At 37.7% G+C, this 17,933-nt stretch overlaps 1 protein-coding gene across 1 annotated transcript in view; it reads right to left on the bottom strand.

Moving 5' to 3' along the window:
- Window positions 1-17,933, bottom strand: part of CNTN5 (contactin 5) — an 807,282-nt gene that overhangs the window by 87,645 nt on the left and 701,704 nt on the right. The window contains exon 15 of the mRNA XM_063671374.1: window positions 13,729-13,887. Within this exon, the coding sequence (XP_063527444.1) occupies window positions 13,729-13,887 (159 nt within the window). The remainder of the gene's footprint in view (window positions 1-13,728; window positions 13,888-17,933) is intronic.

Here is a 17,933-nt window from a genome sequence, read left to right as displayed (position 1 = left end):
CCCTTCCTGTGTCCATGTGTTCTCATTGTTCAATTCCCACCTATGAGTGAGAACATGTGGTGTTTGGTTTTTTGTTCTTGCGATAGTTTGCTGAGAATGATGGGGTGGACCTCTTAAGATATCATGGAGAAAAAGAACCAGCCCTTTTTTCCTCTCTCTCCCACATCTCTAGTGGATGTTTCCCATCGGCATACAAGCATGCGGGTGTTTTTCTCTGAAAAACAAAACTAAGGTCTCTTAACATTTCCTCTCCTTCCAGCCTTAACTCAGTTTCTGATTCTTTTGAGAGCTGTTTGTGCTATTACTTACTGTTTGCAATTATTTTTCTTCCATTCTCTTTTGAACCCATGCTAGTCGGACTCTTACCTCCAGTTTTCCATCATACTGGCTTCTGTCAAGATTACCAATGAATGGTCTCTGTTACTGAAACCTTAAGGCCAGATCTCTGTTACTCATCTTACTTGAACTATCATCATTCTTTGACACAGTTGATCATCCTTTGAAACACTTTTCAGAACTTAACTTCTGTTTCTCTCTTACCTGACTATGCCTTATCAGTCTCCATTGCTGATTTCTTTTTGTCTTCCTGATACAACTTGGCTCTCCTGTTTTCCATTTTCTTATTCCATGGTGATTTATCCAGCCTCATGGTTTTTAGATACTTTCTATGCTGATAACTAATATTTTTAATGAACCTCTTCCCTAGATTTCAGACTCGTATGTTCAATGGCATATTATTAATAGACATTACTATTTGAATAGATTTCTGCAGTATTCTTATCCGGGGAATGACAATTGCTTTCTTGCAGATGTTGTATCCCAAATCTTCGGGCCATCCTGGACTCCTTTCTTTCTCCCCGTCTCACTCCAATCCATTAGAAAATTATGGCATCTATGACTTCAAACTATGTTGATATCTCCACTTATCTTGGCAGAAAAAATTCTTGGAAGAGTTGTCTATATTAATTTTTCTCCTATTGTCTCTGGAACTCATGCTTGTTAGACTTTGATGCTGATGCCTACCATTACATAAAAACTGCTATTGTCAAGGTTATCAATGACCTCCATATAGCTAAAACTAATGATCAGTTCTCAGTCTTCATTTTACTTGACATCTCAGTAGCATTTGACACATCTCATTAGGCCCTTTTCTTTGATAGGCTTTATTCCTTTCTTTTCCATGGCATGACATTATTTTGGTTTTCCTTTTACCTCAATGATTGCTTTCATTCAGCCGCCTTTGGCTGGTTCTCTTCTCCATAACTTCTTACTGGTACAATGCTCCAGGGTGTTATTTTCATACATTTTATTCTTTATTTTATACTTACTTTCTTGGAGTTGACATACAGTCTCATATTTTAAATTATTTATATGCCAATAACTTTACGCTAAACCTCTCACTTAAACACCACACTTATATACGCAAATGCCTACCTGAAATCCCATTTGGATGTCTAACAGATACATCAACTTAATGTGTCTCAAATGGAACTCTTTATCTCATTCCTACCCAATCTGTTCCAGTTATGAAGGTTTCTCAGGCTTCTCTATGTCACTTAACAGTAACTCCATTCTTAAGTTGGTTAGGTCAAAAATCTTACAGTCATCCTTGAATTCTTTTTCTCTCATACTGTTTACATCCAGTTTTTCAGCCAATGCTGTTGGTTTTACCACCCAAATAGTTTCAAATTCTGACCATTTTTATGACCTCTGTCATAAAAGCATCAGTGACCTGTGTCACCAAGCTTCTGTCACATTGAAGCACCATCATCTCTCAACCATAATAACAGCTTCCTAAATAGTTTAGTCACTCTTCACTTACCCCTCTCATAAGTCTGTTTTTTCACATAGCTTGAATGACTCTGTTAAAACATGAGACTTAGAAGAGCAATCTTCTGATGTCTCATTTCTCTGAGGGTGAAAACCCAAGTACTGTATGATCTGGTCTTGCCAATATCTCTCAAAACTCATCTCCCTTTCTCCCTAAACCTCATTCTGCTCCTGCCTCACTGATCCTCTAATGCTCTTGCATATCATGCTCCTAATACTTTTGGTCTAGTTGCTCCTTATACCTGGGCTGCCTCCCCCTAGATATTGGGATAGCTAAGTTCATACCTCTTATAAAATTTATGCAAATATACCTTCTCAGTAAGGCATACCCTGGCCACTCTATTTCAAATTGCAACCTTCCTGCTATGGACTAATGTGTCCTCCTGAAATTCATCTATTAAAGTCCTAACCCCTAATGTGATTGTATTTGGTGATAGAGCTTCTAAGGAAGTAATTAAGGTTAAATGATGTCGTAAGAGTGGGGCTATGATCTTAGTGTCCTTATAGGATGAGACACCTGAGCTTGCTCGCTCTCTTTCTGTGTGTGTGTATGTGTGTGATCCATGTGAAAACACAGAAAGCAACTTGATGTTGGAACTCCCAACCTCTAGAACTGTAATAAAGTAAATTTCTGTTGTTTAATCCACTCAGTCCGTGGAATTTTGTTATAGCAGCCTGAGCTGACTAATACACTGACCCTACCATAGTACTTCTGATTCCTCTTACTCCACATAATTTATTTTCCCCCATAGTACTCATCACCTTCTAAGATACTATATAATTTACTTTCTTATTATGTTCTCTGCTTATTTTGTCTTCACCTGTAAGAATACAGTCTTCACAAGGGCAAGGATTTATTTATTTGATGTTGTTCATTGATACACTGCACGTGCCTAGAACACTTCCTAAAAGGTGCTCGGTAAATTTTTATTAAACGAATGAGAGTTCAAATTGCCTAGTTTGAATTGGCGATATTAATTAATTCTGCTTGAATCTTGATGTAATTATTATAAGCTTTATGTAAAATACATATAAAAATAGTCTTCATTCCAAAGTTATGCATATTTATATCCTCTTGGTCATAACTAGAGATTTTAAAGACTCCGTTTCCAAGTCCATATCCTTTCAACCACTCTTCATTCCTCTCTTTAAAGTGAAAAAAAAAGATTTGGAAATTCTAAATTCCCTGTTACTTATAAGAGATATAAAATAATTATGAGTATTAATTGAAGGTATTATTATTTTTAGTGAAATAAAATGCAATATGAAAGAAAGTAAAAACTTTCTTTTTTATACAATTAGGGTTTTGATTTGAAATGCAATATTGTGGAGATTAAGGATAATGGAGGATTTATACCAAAGTAAGTATTTTAAAAGTCTTGCAGCATTGTTTTATAAAGTTATTATTTCCGGAACTTTAGGGACAACTTGGTTTCAAAGAAAACATTATGCATCAGAGAGAATGTGACAGTAACTAAAGACAGTGGAAGACCTTATATTGACTCAGGGAAAGCATCTTGTTAAAATGCCTTTCCAAGCAAAAGAATCACATCCAAGACTATTTATTTTGAGAAAAGATCTCATTCTGTTGTCCAGGCTGGTCTCAATCTCCTGGCCCTAAGTGATCCTCCCACCTCAGGATGTCCCAAAGTGCTGAGATCACAAGTATGAGCCACCCAAACCCAGCCACCAATTTAATTAATAAAATACCAAAAAAATCTGTTCAGTTGAAAAATGTAACAAGTCAATCTGTGCAAAACATATCCACAGATAGAAGACATATCCACTGATAGAAGAATATTTAAGAAGCATATCTGAGTTAAGTAAACAAAGACCAATGAATTCTATGATTATAGGCAATTTGATATTCCTAAGTAGACATAATCAAAAACTATGTCAGCTAATGCTTCTCAGTAGTATAAAAAAGAAAATCAGGTTTCTAAGTCAAAAGCCATTTGCTTGAGTGGAAAAGAGGTCTGCAAGTGAAATGATCTATTTGTTATGGCTGTTTGCATACTTTTTTCAAAATAAACACGTTATTCTCATTTACATTTTAGTCTTGTTTGCAGGAGGTGGTATTCATACTTTAAATCCAAGATGTGCTCAGCTAGAGGGTTCACATGGAACCTCTCACTTCATTTGCCAAAAATGAGACTCATTATTTTTTATGCTCATTTTGGTATATTTTGAATGCTTTTCAAGTAGTAGATTATCAATTGCATTAATTGTATCAGCGAGTTTAAACTCCAGATTCATTTTTTTTCTAATGGATATTGTCAAATTAGAGTTTATTTTGACTGAAATTAATTTAGAATGAGGGAACAACTATGAAACCAAAAGGCCCATGACCCAGTGGGGCTGGTGTGGCTTCAGAGAGACTTATTTCCCCATCACAGGCATGAAAGAAACTGTGAGAATGAGCATGGTACTAAAACCAGGAAGCATCTAAAAGAGCTATTTTGGAGCATGCAAACCTTGTGGACAGCTCCTCATCAGGCTTGCCCTGAGGACAGCATGCCTCTGCCAATAGCGGCAATTAATGGTGCATTTTGGAGAAATGAGTTAGAAGAGGACACATCTAGTGAGAGCCCTAGCACCATGAAGGGTAAATACAATTGATCACTTGCAGAAATTGTTTTCTGAAGGAAAACTTTTGTATAAGTACAGCACAATTGTAGGGTTTTTAGAAGTGTTGTTCTTGCTGAATTGAATTAAAAAAGAACTCTGAAAAATATCACCATCAAAAAGTGGGCAAAGGATATGAACAGACAGTTCTCAAAAAACGACGTTTATGTGGCTACAAACATATTAAAAAAACCCACAACATCACTTATCATTAGAGAAATGCAAATCAAAACTACAATGAGATACCATCTCATGCCAGTCAGAATGGCGATTACTAAAAAGTCAAGAGAAAACAGATGTTGGTGAGGCTGTGGAGAAATAGGAACACTTTTACACTGTTGGTGGGAGTGTAAATTAGCTCGACTCTTGGGGAAGACAGTGTGGTGATTCCTCAAGGATCTAGAGCCAGAAATACCATTTGACCCAGCAATCCCATTACTGGGTATATACCCAAAGGAATACAAATCATTCTACTATAAAGATACATGCACACATATGTTTATTGCAGCACTATTTACATTAGCAGAGACATGGAACCAACCAAAATGCCCATAAATAATAGACTGGATAAAGGAAATGTGGCACATATACACCATGCGGTATTATGTAGTCATGAGAAAAGAATAAGTTCATGTCCTTTGCCAGGACATGGATGAAACTGGAAGCCATCATCCTCAACAAACTAACACAGGAACAGAAAACCAAACACCACATGTTCTCCCTCATAAGTGGGAACTGAAAAATGAGGACACATGGACACAGGGAGAGAAACAACACACACTGGGGCCTGTCAGGGGATGAGGGGAGGAGAGAACATCAGGACAACCACCTAATGCATGTGGGGCTTAAAACCTAGATGACAGGTTGATAGGCGCAGCAAACCACCATGGCACACATACACCTGTGTAACAAACCTGCACATTCTGCACATGTATCCCAGAACTTAAAGTAAAATAACAATTTAAAAATATTTCTAGCATTCAAATAATATTAGGAAGATAAAGATGCAACTTTACAGTAGGGACTTCTAAAACAAACACAAAAATAACAATTCAAATGCCTAAATCCTCCACACACATGACTATGTATGTTTATATATATATATATATAAACGTGTTTATATATAAACAAAAAGTAAAAACAGGTGAACTGAGAAAGAAAACCATAGGTGAGAATCAGAACATAAGTGTAACTAGCAAAGCATGGATGTAGCAGGTAGAAGATAGGTACTGGATTGCTATGGGCCTAGTATGAGTAGTAAAACACACATGTATTGCAATGTATCCACAAGGAAAACTTCTCCAAAAGTAAGTTGCATGGATAGTGTGGCAAGAGCAGATAGGAAGCATGGCTGTAGGCAAGAGGATGAGTTAGATGAGTGCACAACACCAGATCTGAAGGTGAGGTCATTTCCTGGCTGCAGAGCCAAAGATTTAAGCTTTCACACCAAGAATAAGATTGAAGCACAGGGTTGAAGGTTATAAGAATTTTTGAGTAAATCTGCTCATGTGGTTTAAATGTGTCCTTCCTGAATTAACTACCATACCTAGAAATTCTCCAATTTTGAGGTCTTTAAAGGTATCACAGGGTTATAATGGATCCAGGAATGAGGCTGATATGAGCAATTATCTATAATACAAAATAAATATGTATATATGCATAATAAATATGTTTATAGACACTATAATGATCAAACTGAGGTCTAACTTAATGCAGGAGCCTAAATATCAAAGAAATTCTGAATTAAATTCTGCATATAGATAAACAAATTTTCTCTTTCTGATATTACAATGTTTCATACAAAAACTCAAATTTCATTTACCTACACAATAAAATGAACCACTTTACCCTCATAATACTCTGGTTGAGTTTTAAGGTTACTGCATGCAAATATTTTGCTGATTTCTATATTTAATTTCAAAACAGGTCAGTAGAGGTCATTAGACTTTAAAACAAAAACACAGTTGTTACTCAGTATGGACAATTGCTTCTAAAGATTCTCTTCTGTAGACTTACTGTACACTTTTCAAATACCAATATGTTAAATAAGTGTCTAGTAACTATCCAGTAAGTGTGATTTTACATATCCCTGCTGGACAGCCACATTTGGAGAGATATGGGAAGTTGTAAAATGAAAAGAAAATGATTAGAGATGAAAAAAATTTTTAAATAATGCAACTGTAATGTGAACATCCTGGAAGCAGGCATTAAAATGCTGTGCAGTGTAATTTTATATTAGATTTTCTTTTTTTAAATTATACTTTAAGTTCTGGGGTACATGTGCAGAACGTGCAGGTTTGTTACATAGGTATACACATGCCATGGTGGTTTGTTGCACCCATCAACCCGTCATCTACATTAGGTATTTCTCCTAATGCTATTCCTCCCCTAGGACCCCACCCCCTGGCAGGCCCCAGTGTGTGAAGTTCCCCTCCCTGTGTCCATGTGTTCTCCTTGTTCAACTCCCACTTATGAGTGAGAACATGTGGTGTTTGGTTTTCTGTTCCTGTGTTAGTTTGCTGAGAATGATGGTTTCCAGCTTCATCCATGTCCCTGCAAAGGACATGAACTCATCCTTTTTTATGGCTGCATAGTATTCCATGGCATATATGTGCCACATTTTCTTCATCCAGGCTATCATTGATGGGTATTTGGGTTGGTTCCAAGTCTTTGCTATTGTGAATAGTGCTGCAGTAAACATACACGTTCATGTGTCTTTACAGCACAATGATCTATAATCCTCTGGATATATACCCAGTAATAGGATTGCTGGGTTAAATGATATTTCCGGTTCTATATCCTTAAGGAATCGCCACACTGTCCTCCACAAAGGTTGAACTAATTTACACTCCCACCAACAGTGTAAAAGCGTTCCTATTTCTCCACATCCTCTCCAGCATCTGTTGTTTCCTGACTTTTTAATGATTGCCATTCTAACTGGCAGGAGATGATTTTGTGGTTTTGATTTACATTTCCCTAATGACCAGTGACGAGCTTTTTTTCATACGTTTGTTGGCTGCATAAATGTCTTCTTTTGGAGAAGTGTCTGTTCATATCCTTTGCCCACTTTTTGATGGGGTTGTTTTTTTCTTGTAAATTTGTTTAAGTTCTTTGTAGATTCTGGATATTAGCCCTTTGTCAGATGGATAGATTGCAAAAATTTTCTCCCATTCTGTAGGTTGGCTATTCACTATGATGACAGTTTCTTTCACTATGAGGAAGATCTTTAGTTTAATTAGATCCCATTTGTCAATTTTGACTTTTGTTGCCATTGTTTTTGGTGTTTTAGTCATGAAGTTTTTGCCCATGCCTATGTCCTGAATGGTATTGCCTAGGTTTTCTTCCAGGGTTTTTATGGTTTTAGGTCTTACATTTACGTCTTTAATACATCTTGAGTTAATTTTTGTATAAGGTGTAAGGAAGGGGTCCAGTTGCTGTTTTCTGCATATAGCTAGTCAGTTTTCCCAATACCACTTATTAAATAGGGAATCCTTTCCCCATTTCTTGTTTTTGTCAGGTTTGTCAAAAATCAGATGGTTTTAGATGTGTGGTGTTATTTCGGAGGTCTCTGTTCTGCTCCATTGGTCGTTATCTCTGTTTTGGTATCGGTACCATGCTGTTTTGGTTACTGTAGACTTATAGTAGAGTTTGAGGTCAGGTAGCATGATTCCTCCAGGTTTGTTCTTTTTGCTTAGGATTGTCTTGGCTATGCGGGCTCTTTTTTGGTTCCATATGAAATTTAAAGTAGTTTTTTATAATTCTGAGAAGAAAGTCAATGATAGCTTGATGAGGAGAGCATTGAATCTATTAATTACTTTGGGCAGTATGGCCATTTTCATGATATTGATTCTTCCTATCCAAGAGCATGGAATGTTTTTCCATTTGTTTGTGTCCTCTCTTATTTCCTGGAGCAGTAGTTTGTAGTTCTCTTTGAAGAGGTCCTTCACATCCCTTGTAAGTTCTATTCCTAGGTATTTTATTCTATTTGTGGCAATTGTGAATGGGAGTTCACTCATGATTTGGCTCTCTGTTTGTCTATTATTGGTATATATGAATGCTTGTAATTTTTGCCCATTGATTTTTGTATCCTGAGAATTTGCTGAATTTGCTTATCAGCCTAAGGAGGTTTTGGGCTGAGACAATGGGGTTTTCTAAATATACAGTCATGTCATGTGCAAACAGAGACAATTTTACTTCCTCTCTTCCTATTTGAATACCCTTTATTTCTTTCTCTTGCCTGATTGCCCTGTCCAAAACTTCCAATACTATTTTTAATAGAAATGGTGATGGAGGGAATCCTTGTCTTGTGCCACTTTTCAAAGGGGATGCTTCCAGTTTTTGCCCATTTAGTAGGATATTAGCTGTGTGTTTATCCTAAATAACTCTTACTATTTTGAGATATGTTCCATCAGTACCTATTTTATTGAGAGTTTTTAGCATGAAGAGTTGTTGAATTTTATTAAAGTCGTTTTCTGCATCTATTGAGATAATCATGTGGTTTTTGTCATTGATTCTGTTTATGTGATGGATTATGTTTATTGATCTGCATATGTTGAACCAGCCTTGAATCCCAGGGATGAAGCTGACTTGATCATTTTGGATAAGCTTTTTGATGTGCTGCTGGATTTGATTTGCCAGTATTTTATTGAGGATTCTCCCACTGATATTCATCAGAGATATTAGCCTGAAATTTTTTTTGTTGTTGTTGTGCCTCTGCCAGGTTTTGGTATCAGGATGATGTTGGCCTCATAAAATTAGTTAGGGAGGAGTCCCTCTTTCTCTAATGTTTGGAATAGTTTCAGAAGGAATGGTACCAGCTCCTCTTTGTACCTCTGGTAGAAATAGGCTGTGAGTCTGTCTGGTCCTGGGCTTCTTTTGGTTGTTAGGCTATTAACTACTTCCTCAGTTTCAGAGCTTGTTATTGGTTTATTCAGGGATTCAAATTCTTCTTGGTTTATTCTTGGGAGGGTATAGGTGTCCTGGAGTTTATCCATTTCTTCTAGATTTTCTAGTTTATTTGCATAGAGGTGTTTACAGCATTCTCTGATGGTAGTTTGTATTTCTGTGGGATCAGTGGTGATATCCCCTTTATCATTTTTTATTCTGTCTATTTGATTCTTCTCTCTTTTCTTCTTTATTAGTCTGGCTAGTGGTCTATCTATTTTATTAATCTTTTCAAAACACCAGCTCCTGGATTCACTGATTTTTTGAAAGGTTTTTGTTTCTCTATCTCCTTCATTTCTATTGTGGTCTTAGTTATTTCTTGTTTTCTGCTAGCTTTTGAATTTGTTTGCTCTGGCTTCTCTAGTTCTTTTAATTGTGATTTTAGGGTGTTGATTTTAGATCTTTCCCACTTTCTCCAGTGGGCATTTAGTGCTATAAATTTCCTTCTAAACACTGCTTTAGCTGTGTCCCAGAGATTCTAGTATGTTGTCTCTTTGTTCTCATTGATTTCAAAGAACTTATTTATTTCTGCCTTAATTTCATTATTTACCCAGTAGTCATTCAGAAGCAGGTTTTTCAGTTTCCATGTAGTTGTGTGGTTTCAAGTGAGTTTCTCAATCCTGAGTTCTAGTTTGATTGCACTATGGTATGAGAGACTGTTTGTTATTACTTCCATTATTTTGCATTTGTTGAGGAGTGTTTTACTTCCAATTATGTGGTCAATTTTAGAATAAGTGTGATGTGATCCTGAGAAAAATGTATATTTGTTGATTTGGGGTGGAGAGTTCTGTAGATGTTTATTAGGTCTGCTTGGTCCAGAGCTGAGTTGAAGTCCTGAATATCCTTGTTAATTTTCTGTCTTGTTCCTCTGTCTAATATTGACAGTGGGGTGTTAAAGTCTCCCATTATTATTGTGTGGGAGTCTAAGTCTCTTTGTAGGTCTCTAAGGACTTGCTTTATGAATCTGGGTGCTCCTGTATTGGGTGCATATATATTTAGGATAGTTAGCTCTTCTTTTTGCATTGATACCTTTACCATTATGTAATACCCTTCTTTGTCTTTTTTGATCTTTGTTGGTTTAAAGCCAGTTTTATCAGAGACTAGGATTGCAACCCCTGCTTTTTTTTGCTTTTCATTTGCTTGGCAAATCTTTCTCCATCCCTTTATTTTGAGCCTATGTGTGTGTTTACATATGAGATGGGTCTCCTGAATACAGCACACTGATGGGTCTTGACTCTTTATCCAATTTGCCAGTCTGTGTCTTTTAATTGGAGCATTTAGCCCGTTTATATTTAAGGTTAATATTGTTATGTGTGAATTTGATCCTGTCATTATGATGCTAGCTGGTTATTTTGCCTGTTAGTTGATTCAGTTTCTTCATAGTGTCGATGGTGTTTACAATTTGGTATGTTTTTGCAGTGGCTGTATCGGTTTTTCCTTTCCATATCAAGTGCTTCCTTCAGGATCTCCTGTAAGGCAGGCCTGGTGGTGACAACATCTCTCAGCATTTGCTGATCTGTAAAGAATTTTATTTCTCCTTCTCTTATAAAGCTTAGTTCGGCTGGGTATGAAATACTGGGTTGAAAATTCTTTCTTTAATAATGTTGAATATTGGCCCCCACTCTCTTGTGGCTTGTAGGGTTTCTGCAGAGAGATCCACTGTTAGACTGATGAGATTCCCTTTGTGGGTAACCCGACCTTTCTCTCTGGCTGCCTATAACATTTTTTCCTTCATTTCAATCTTGGTGAATCTGATGATTATGTGTCTTGGGGTTTCCCTTCTTGAGGAGTATCTTTGTGGTGTTCTCTCTATTTCCTGAATTTGAATGTTGGCCTGTCTTGCTAGGTTGGGGAAGTTCTCCTGGATAATATCCTGAAGAGTGTTTTACAACTTGGTTCCCTTCTCCCTGTCACTTTCAGGTACACCAATCAAACGTATGTTTGGTCTTTTCACATAGTCCCATATTTGTTGGAGGCTTTGTTCGTTCCTTTTCATTCTTTTTTCTCTAATCTTGTCTTCACACTTTATTTCATTAAGTTGATCTTCAATTTCTGATATCCTTTCTTCCGCTTGATCGATTTGGCTATTGATACTCGTGTATGCTTCACAAAGTCCTCGTGCTGTGTTTTTCAGCTCCATCAGGTTATTTATGCTCTTCTCTACACTGGTTATTTTAGTTAGTAATTCATCTAACCTTTTTTCAAGGTTCTTAGCTTCCTTGCATTGGGTTAGAACATGCTCCTTTAGCTTGGAGGAGTTTGTTATTACCCACTTTCTGATGCCTACTTCTGTCAATTCGTCATATTCATTCTCCGTCCAGTTTTGTTCCCTTGCTGGCGAGGAGTTGTGATCCTTTGGAGGAGAAGAGGCATTCTGGTTTTTGGAATTTTCAGCCTTTTTGTGTGGTTTTTTTCTTCATCTTCATGGATTTATCTATCTTTGGTCTTTGATGTTGGTGATCTTTGGATGGGGTTTCTGTGGACGTCCTTTTTGTTAATGTTGATGCCATTCCTTGCTGTTTGTTGGTTTTCCTTCTAACAGTCAGATCCCTCTGCTACAGGTCTGCTGGAGTTTGCTGGAGGTCCACTCCAGACCCAGTTTGCCTGGGTATCACCAGCAGAGGGTGCAGGACAGCAAAGATTGCTGTCTGTTTCTTCCTCTGGAAGCTTAGTCCCAGAGGGGCACTTGCCAGATGCCAACTAGAGCTCTCCTTTATGAGGTGTCGGTCACAACTCCCTGCTGGGAGTTGTGTCCCAGTCAGGAGGCACGGGGGTCAGGGACCCACTTGAGGAGGTGATCTGTCCCTTAGCAGAGCTCGAGCACTGTGCTGAAAGATCTGCTGCTCTCTTCAGAGCTGGCAGGCAGGAACATTTAAGTCTGATGAAGCTGCGCCCACAGCTTCCCCTTCCCCCTGGTGCTCTGTCCCAGGAAGATGGGAGTTTTATCTATAAGCCCCTGACTGGGGCTGTTGCCTTTCTTTCAGAGATGCCCTGCCCAGAGAGGAGCAATCTAGAGAGGCAGTCTGCCTACAGCAGCTTTGCTGAGCTGCAGTGGGTTCTGCTCATTGCAAACTTCCAGGTGGCTTTGTTTACACTGTGAGGGTAAACCCCCTACTCAATCCTCAGTAATGGTGGACACCCCTCCCCCCGACCAAGCTCAGGCATCCCAGGTCAACTTCAGACTGTTGAGAATTTCAAGCCAGTGGATCTTATAGCTTGCTGGGCTCCATGGGGGTGGGATCTGCTGAGCTAGACCACTTGGCTCCCTGGCATCAACCCCCTTTCTAGGGGAGCAAATGGTTCTGTCTCACTGGCATTCCAGGCGCCACTGGGGTATGAAAAAACACTCTTGCAGCTAGCTCAGTGTCTGCCCAAATGGCTGCTCAGTTTTCTGCTTGAAACCCAGGGCTCTAGTACCATAGGCACCTGAGGGAATCTCCTGGTCTGTGGGTTGTGAAGACTCTGGGAAAAGTGTAGTATCTGGGCTGGTGTGCACTGTTCCTCATGGCACAGTCCCTCACAGCTTCCCTTGGCTAGGGGAGGGAGTTCTCTGACCTCTTATGCTTCCTGGGTGAGGCAACGCCCCACCCTGCTTCAGCTTGCCTCCATGGGCTGCAACCACTGTCTAACCGGTCCCAGTGAGATGAGCTTAGTACCTCAGTTGGAAATGCAGAAATCACCCACCTTCTGCATTGATCTCATTGGGAGCCGCAGACCAGAGCTGTTCCTGTTCAGCCATCTTGCCAGCCACTAGATTTTCTTTTTATAAATAAAACAGGTGTATGACTAAAAAGGAGTAGCACAAGGAACTGAGCTAATGAAACTGATCTATATCCTGATTGTCTCAGGGGTTACTTGAGTCTACATAATAAGATTTCATAGAATCTCATATAAGTATACACAAAACAATTGCATATCAAAACTAGTAAGATTCTAGTAAGATCTGAAGCTTAGTTAACATCAATTCACCAACATCATCTCCTGATTTGGTAATCGTACTATGGTTATGTAAGATTTTATCATGGCGGGAAGCTGGGGAATGGGTCCACAGGAACTCTACTATTTTTGCAACTTCTATGTGAGTTTAAGGTTATTTCAACAAACAAATAAGCCAACATGATATGGTCCCTCTTTGGGAACTGAAAAGAGGAAAGCAAGGTACCTTGCTCTTCTCAAGTTCATAAAAAGAAGCAAAGAGTTGTCAATATTGTAATAAATAACAAAGAGATTTCAGAATCCAAAAAAGATCCTAGTAAGACCTTAGCCAATATAGCTTATGAGATAGAAGGCAATTCTGGTTATATCTGATGTTGCTTTAGTGCCTCTTACCTGTCTTTACTGTTTGCCAGCCCAGGGAAAATGGGCTGCGAGCTTGAAGGTTGTAGGAGGAGATTGGGCTGTGGTTGTCAGCTGCTGGGCTCCAGGACAGTGTGGCTGTACTTTCGGTGATTTCCTCAACAATTACTATCCCAGGTGGGCCTGGGGGACCTATAGGTCAAAGGCAATGGATAAAGTTAAGCACAAATTATTGTCGGGAGCCATGAGAAATTATATTTCCAATATGTAGCACATCAAACTGTGTAATCATCTTAATGAAATATGAATTTAGTAATTAAAATTGACAAAAAAAGTCATGGATGCAAGTTGGAGTCTAGGATTTCTGAGGGAAACCTGATTGTACATTTGATTTCTTTCTGATACTGTCTGCCCAGAGGCATTTACCAATTAGCATTATATTTTATAGAAAAAGAAAAAAATAATGAGAAACAAACACAAAGATGTGAATGCCAGTATCAAATGCAGCTGCTGAAATCAATCAGTTTACAGAGGCAGCAAGAGAAAATGATAGGCAATGCTATCAGAGACAAAAAAAATCTCATCCTTACTAAAATACTACAAGTGGATAGAGCTAATGTTCATGTTCAGAGAACATACAGTGTACAAGCCCTGTGATGTGTACTATCAAGTACACATAGCTTAGACTTTAACAAGGGAGATACAAAAGGTTCTGAAATAATGATAGTATAGACAAGGTAAGGACATATGCCAGACATGATGCATACATAAAGTTCTATAGGGAGTTCAAAGGAGACTGTGGTCTATGATTAGCTTCCTTTTTTTCTTGGTAGGAGTGGGGAGGTAGTGAATAAAAGAGGATTAATTCCCTTTTGATTATGAAAGAATGGTATAGAATATTATTGACTAATCTGTCATACTTAAAGATGGACTTCATCTTTAAGAACCAATTATAGTCAGATTTAAGGAGAAATGTGCCATTGTGTTTTTATTTCTAGTGGTGATTTTGAATAGTATTTTAAAAATGCACAAGTATTTATATTTTAGTGGCTACAAAGCAATGCCAGTTCTTCCATTTCATAGTATGGGCAATTAAAGTCACAATAATGCTTTATTTTGAATTTCAAAAACTTAAGTATTTTAAATTTCAAAAACTTAAGTATTTTAAGTATTTTCTGAGTTGGTCTTTATGTAGCAAGTGCTCTCTGGATTTGTTGATTAAGAAACATGAGCTAAACGCTAAGAAATGGTTGCATGCTGAACAGATGGAGGAGTTGGTGAAGACCTTTGAAAAGAGAGTATCAACAACACAGGTTCAGTAAGATGGGGAAAAAGTTTAAAAGCCTAATTGGGGCAAATGACATTTTTAGAAAATAAGGAATGAACTTTTTTTTTTTTTTTAACGTGAGTAGAACCACCAGCAGATGCAAGAGACTAAAGATATAGAAGATAGAGACTATTCTATCAGGAAGGTGACCGAAAGTTGGAATTGTGGGCAAAGGTCTATAGGGCAACATTGAGAAGAAATGACTATTTTTTCCTTTAAGATAAATGAAGGAAGCAAAATAATTAAAGTTTTCGAGATGGTAAGGGGAAACATTGAGAGAACTCATTTTGGAAGGTACTCATTTTTCAAACTTAAGAATATAATACTGTCTACAGAAGTTAGGGTGATTGCGGGAAATTAGATGGGGCCAGAGGATCACAGGAAAGTTTTGGAATAGCACATGATAAAAGTGGAAGGATGCAATGAAGAGAAAATACAAAGATTCTAGAATAGTACTAGAGTTCAAGTTTGGTTAGACGGTATCATTTTGAAGTGAAACTGACCAATTCAGTAAAGATAGGAAAGTCAGGACTCAGACCAGGAAAGCAGTCAGTAGGGTCCATTCAGGCTTGGGAGTTTGTAATTCTGATATTGTTTATCATCAAATATGACAATGCTGTGGGTAACCGTGGAGTCAAGTCAGATGAAGCCAGAATAGGGCTGACAGACTAGAATAAAAGAAAGGAGTCAAGGAGACTGGATTGTTATGGGAGGAAAATATAAGAGTAGGAATTGTGTTGCAAGAGAAAATTGACAGATTTGTGATTTTAGAGGTAGGGTAGTTTTGAGTAAGAAGTTAGTTTTTGTTTATCTAAAGCAAAGTTGAGAATATTATTACAGGGTTTATAAGGTCTAGGATTTATGAAAAAATATGTCTATTGCATTGCCCAATATCAATGTTGAAGCCACTAAAATAGCAACTAAGGATAGAGTAAAGAAAATAAATGAGATCCAGGTGTCGAAGAAGATGTCTAACAAGTTTTTGGACTGTGGTGACAGGAATGTGGAGGAGCATCTACAATACATTATAATGATATAATAGTGAGAAGAATATTAACTATAATAATACTAATAGCTGTGATAATCTCACTGTATTGTACTGTATTAAGGTGCTTACTAAGTGTTTGCAAACATTAAATTGTTCATTTACTTCTTTGTCACTGTGAGGTGGGCATTGTTATCCCCATTTCATAGAGGAGGTAATGGAATCTCAAAGAGATTACTTAGTTAATAAATAATAATAAATTATTTAGTCAATAACCTTATTATATGTTAAGTTTTATGGTAGGCACTGGGTATCAGAGAGTTCATTCTAATGAGAAGTTATTTGCTCAAATCACTCTGCTAGGGAACAGCACAGCTGAGATTTAAATTTGGATGTGATTGTAAATCCTAATTTGTGGAAGGAAGCAAGGAGTACAGAGACCTTTACAGTTTTCACTGTTAATTTAGAAAGTATCTTCAACTGAAGAAAGAAAGAGAAAAACTATGTGTTAGGGAACACATACAGCCACACTTTATGTGGTAGAGATAGAGATGGCATTTGAAGAAAGCATTAATCACTTTGAGTCTGCCTGTGTATAAGGTGGCCACTATCGCTTCCTTTACTCCCTGAACATGCAAGCCATTCTGCCATTGAACGGTGGAGTCAATTTTTTCACCTCCTTAAATCTGAGCTGGCCTGTGACTGTTTGACCCAGTAGACAATGGTAGAAATGACTGTGTATGAATTTTGAATTGAGGTTAAGCTTTGCATCTTTACCACAGGTTTCCTGGAATGCTTTTTATAGGAAAAGACGGTTGTCAGTCCAATTACATGGAAATTGCCATTCTGTGAAGAAGTCCAAGTTAGCCATTTAGAGAGGTTTGTGGAGAGAGATCCAACTTGCGTCCAGCTATTCTAGCCATCCAAGCCCAGGCACCAGACATGTCAGTGAAGAGGCCTTCGGATCAGACCTCATTAGGGAAAGAACAGTCTCTTCAATAAATGGTTCTGGAAAAATTGGATGTTCACATGCAGATGAATGAAACTAGACTTCCCACCCCTCACCTCATACAAAAATCAATTCAAAATGTATCAAAGAGCTAACTGTAAGACCAGAAACAATAAAACTACCAGAAAAAAATATAGAGGAAGTGCTTCAGGACCTTGGTTTTGGAAAAGATTTTATGAATAAGATCTCAAAAGCACAGGCAACAAAAGCAAAAATAAACAAATAGGATTATACCAAACTAAAAAGCTCCTCACAGCAAATGAAATAATCAACAGAATGAAAGGACAACTTGCAGAATGGAAGAAAATATTTGCAGACTATTCACGTGAAAGGGGATTAATATCCAGAATACACAAGGAACTCAAACATCTCAACAGCAAATAGACAAACAATGCTATTAAAAACCAGTCATATCTGAAAAGACATTTATTAAAAGAAGACACACAAATGACCAACAAATATATGAAAGAAATGGTCACCATCACTGATAATCAGGGAAATGCACATCAAAACCACCGTGAAGTATCATCTCACCCCAGTTAGGATGGCTATCATCAAAAGAACAAAAAAATGATTGCTGGTGAGAATGTGGAGAGAAAAGAAGTCTGATACACTGTTGGTGGGAACTTAAACTAGTACAGCCACTATGGAGAACAATACAGAGGATCCTCAAAAAACTACAAAGAGAACTGCCATGTGATCCAGCAATCCCACTATTGTGCATTTATCCAAAGAAAAGGAAGTCAGTATATCAGAGACATCTTTACCCTTATGTTTATTGCAGTGTTATTCACAATAGCCAAGATATGGAATCAACCTAGGAGTCCAACAACAGATGAATGGATAAAGAAAATATGATATATATACACCACGGAATACTATTCAGCCATAAAAAGAATGTAATTCTGTCATTTGTG

The sequence above is a fragment of the Pongo pygmaeus genome, chromosome 9 (assembly GCF_028885625.2).
Source record: "Pongo pygmaeus isolate AG05252 chromosome 9, NHGRI_mPonPyg2-v2.0_pri, whole genome shotgun sequence".
Classification (NCBI taxonomy): Eukaryota; Metazoa; Chordata; class Mammalia; order Primates; family Hominidae; genus Pongo; species Pongo pygmaeus.
The sequence above is the reverse complement of the archived record's forward strand: the minus strand, read 5'-3'. Positions and strand labels throughout refer to the sequence as shown.